Below are 3,361 nucleotides of genomic sequence, written 5' to 3'. Positions count from 1 at the left end.
TGCAACCGTACAATTTATAACCGTTAGTGGTTAATACATGTGAATACTGTTCTAACGCATGTGAAAAAAAATACTGTCGACGGTCTTTATTGAAAATGCTGTTTAAATGCACCCAAGACTTTTTAATGTGAATTCTATTGCACATTCGTCAGTGCACCATTGGCATATTAATAATCATCCCAGGGTTAATTCATTTGAGTAGTAGATTGTGAAAGTCCTTGGCCTTCTCCAGAACACACACTGGCTGCAGCTCAAGATCATTGGAGATCACCCTTCTGTGCTGTGATCCTAATCTGCTTAATAACACTAAGACCGTTCAGGGCCATTCCTCTGCATTGCCAGCGCCTGTGGCCAGGAGGCACGCACCGAACTCACAGGGAACAAGCCCACCAAGCGCAACAGGCTCACAGGAAACAAGCACAACAATCGCAACAAGCTCACAGGAAACAAGCTCACCAAGCGCAACAAGCTCACCAAGCGCAACAAGCTCACAGGAAACAAGCTCACCAAGCGCAACAAGCTCACAGGAAACAAGCTCACCAAGCGCAACAAGCTCACAGGAAACAAGCACAACAAGCGCAACAAGCTCACAGGAAACAAGCACAACAAGCGCAACAAGCTCACAGGAAACAGGCGCAACAAGCTCACAGGAAACAAGCACAATAAGCGCAACAAGCTCACAGGAAACAAGCCCACCAAGCGCAACAAGCTCACAGGAAACAAGCACAACAAGCTCCGGGACCTGCACACATGATTCAAGCCAAAACGAGACCAGATCTGCTGCCGAAACCGGTGAGTTATTCTTCAACGACATTATTTTATAGCGAAACTTAACCAACCACATCAAATCTGGGACTAAATTGTGACTAAACTGTGACTAAACTGTGACTAAACTGTGACTAAACTGTGACTGAACTGTGACTGAACTGGGACTAAACTGGGACTAAACTGGGACTAAACTGGGACTAAACTGGGACTAAACTGGGACTAAACTGGGACTGAACTGGGACTAAACTGGGACTAAACTGGGACTAAACTGGGACTAAACTGGGACTAAACTGGGACTAAACTGGGACTAAACTGGGACTGAACTGGGACTAAACTGGGACTAAACTGGGACTAAACCTGGAGTAGAACAGACCCAAACAAGGTCTACATCAGGACTAACTAAACACATATTTATGAGCAAGTGCATGTTAATGTTAGGTGGTTAGATTAATATGTGAAACTGTTTTAATGAGTAAATATGTATCAATATCATTTATAAGGTGTTAATAAATGCTATTTATTTGTTTAGAAGCACTCAGGATTTGTAGATGGCTTCTAATACTGTATAAATATAAATGAGTTATGTGTGTGTCAATAAACTATGTATCTTAATAAGTTGCTTATTAAATAGTTTTCAAAATGTCAGTGATAAATGCCAGTAAATGCTTTATTAGTGTTTAGAAGAAAAATAATGGTTGTCTAAGGAACCTTATTTCAAAATCCATTAATTATACAATTTGATAAAGGCAGTTCCATTTTCATTGTGCACACAAAGCATTATATAGTCAGATATTCAGTTGTGGCCAACAAGAACTGTTATTTTAGGTGGAACTTCAGCTTCTTAATGTGTTTTGGAAGATGTAATGGGTTTAGCGTAACTCTAAATGTGATTAAGTTGCTTCTAATGTCTTTGTTGAGAAAGCATTAACCGTTAACAAGAAGATAAGCAGATTTTGGGCTTTTAATTTAGCTGCATCTAGAATTCAGCTCATCACAAAGAGCTTTACTGCATTTGCATTCAGAATCAGAGACAATAATACTTTACATTCATCTTCCCCTTAATTAGCCTTGATAAAGCATAAACAAAGTATGATTCATAATGTACATATAGTTTATTGAGAATGATTCAGGCTTAGTAACTACATTCTTAATAAACTGTTTGTTCTCTACAGAGGAAGTCTTTGTTCGTGCTTTATTAAGGCTATTAAAAGTGTGGTTATTATAGTGTTATCTTTCAAATAATCATAATATCTAAAAGTTGTTGTTTATGAGTCAAGTTTACATACAGAGTAACTTAAATTTAGACCCAACCTAAATTCTGCACGTTTATCTTTTGTTTAGGGGGCTCCTCGTCGAGAAGAAATGTCGACCATTCCAGTTAAAAATACTTTGCTGCATCTGAACAGCCAAAACCTCGCTCTGGCGGCTAAAAACAGTGTCCATTCTGGAGCACCTGGTTTCCATCTGTCACCAGTGCCAGTGAAGCAGGCCGCAGGTCGCCTTACAGCCTCACCGCAGCTGACCCAAGAGGGCAAGGCACAGTTGGACTCGCTGCTGCAAAAGTCCTCCAAGCTCGCCCCGGACACGGCCAAGAACCACCCGGCGACACAACCTCTAAAGCTTGCTCCGCTGGTCCTGTCCAAAGACGTCCAAAAACGAGCGCAAAAAACGAAATGTAGCCGCGATGTTGCTAAGCTTAAGGCGAAGACGTGCGTTCATCGGGAAAAGCTCTCTTCCACAGCGCTCAAGAACCCATCGAACCCACCGGTTAAATGTCTGGACGATGTGGTTTGTAATGGAACTCAAGCTCCCCTTTTCCCCAAGATAAACCCAAACTTGCCTCACGTTAAAGCCAAGGCATCGACCGGCCCTAACCTCACGGATGAAGACAACGGCGGTAAAAGGCGGCTGAGGCTAACAAGAGGGCAGTGCCTGGAGGTGGATGAGGCCAAGTCCAAAGTGACAACAACAAGTTCGCCGGCTTTGTGTTCAGACGAAGACAAGCGAGCCAAAGGTGTCCGAAGCAGAGTTCAACTGCAGGACACGGCGCAGAGAGGAAATCCACAATCTGGTAAAGGCATCAGGGAGCTTCCGGTGGTGCTCCAGGAGAACGCGAGGGTCAAGAAGAGCAGCGGTGAAGATAGAAAGCCCAGGTCAGTCGGGGGCGCTCCGAAATCGCCCCGTGATGGACCTTCTGCACCTGAAGGTGAAAAGGCAAGTCCTGCCAGCTGGAGACTGAAAAGGAAGAAGGCATTATTGACGAATCACAACAAAACAGTGACTCTGGAGCAACTGCAGCTCTGATTGGATTAGCGCTGGAGGAAAAGCAGCTTACACACAGACACACATAGTAAACAGTGCTGAATACATTTGGAAATGTTCCTGCAAAATACATAGAATGTAATTAAACAAACAAACCATATATTTATTTTGGGCAAATTCATTTATGCCTATAATATTTGCACTATTACACACCACAAGGGCCAAAAGTACTATATTGTTACTTTGTCTTAAAGACTTGTATTGTAAGTCACTGAACTGTTACATTTATGATTGAATGTGATCAAATACAATAATTTGCAGATTTGACCTC

The 3,361-nt window shown here is 42.5% G+C and overlaps 1 protein-coding gene across 1 annotated transcript; it reads left to right on the top strand.

The window, feature by feature from the left end:
• The first annotated feature begins 719 nt into the window (after nt 1–719).
• Nucleotides 720–3,158, top strand: LOC140361866 (uncharacterized). Its single transcript, XM_072447754.1, has 2 exons — nt 720–792; nt 2,110–3,158. Exons 1-2 carry the CDS (start codon nt 751–753, stop codon nt 3,070–3,072), a joined length of 1,005 nt encoding a protein of 334 aa, XP_072303855.1. The 5' UTR covers nt 720–750; the 3' UTR covers nt 3,073–3,158.
• The last annotated feature ends 203 nt before the right edge of the window (nt 3,159–3,361 follow it).

This window comes from Eucyclogobius newberryi, unplaced genomic scaffold (assembly GCF_026437365.1).
Source record: "Eucyclogobius newberryi isolate DKJ021-1_F unplaced genomic scaffold, fEucNew1.0.hap1 SCAF_16, whole genome shotgun sequence".
NCBI classification, from domain to species: Eukaryota; Metazoa; Chordata; class Actinopteri; order Gobiiformes; family Gobiidae; genus Eucyclogobius; species Eucyclogobius newberryi.
The sequence above is the reverse complement of the archived record's forward strand: the minus strand, read 5'-3'. Positions and strand labels throughout refer to the sequence as shown.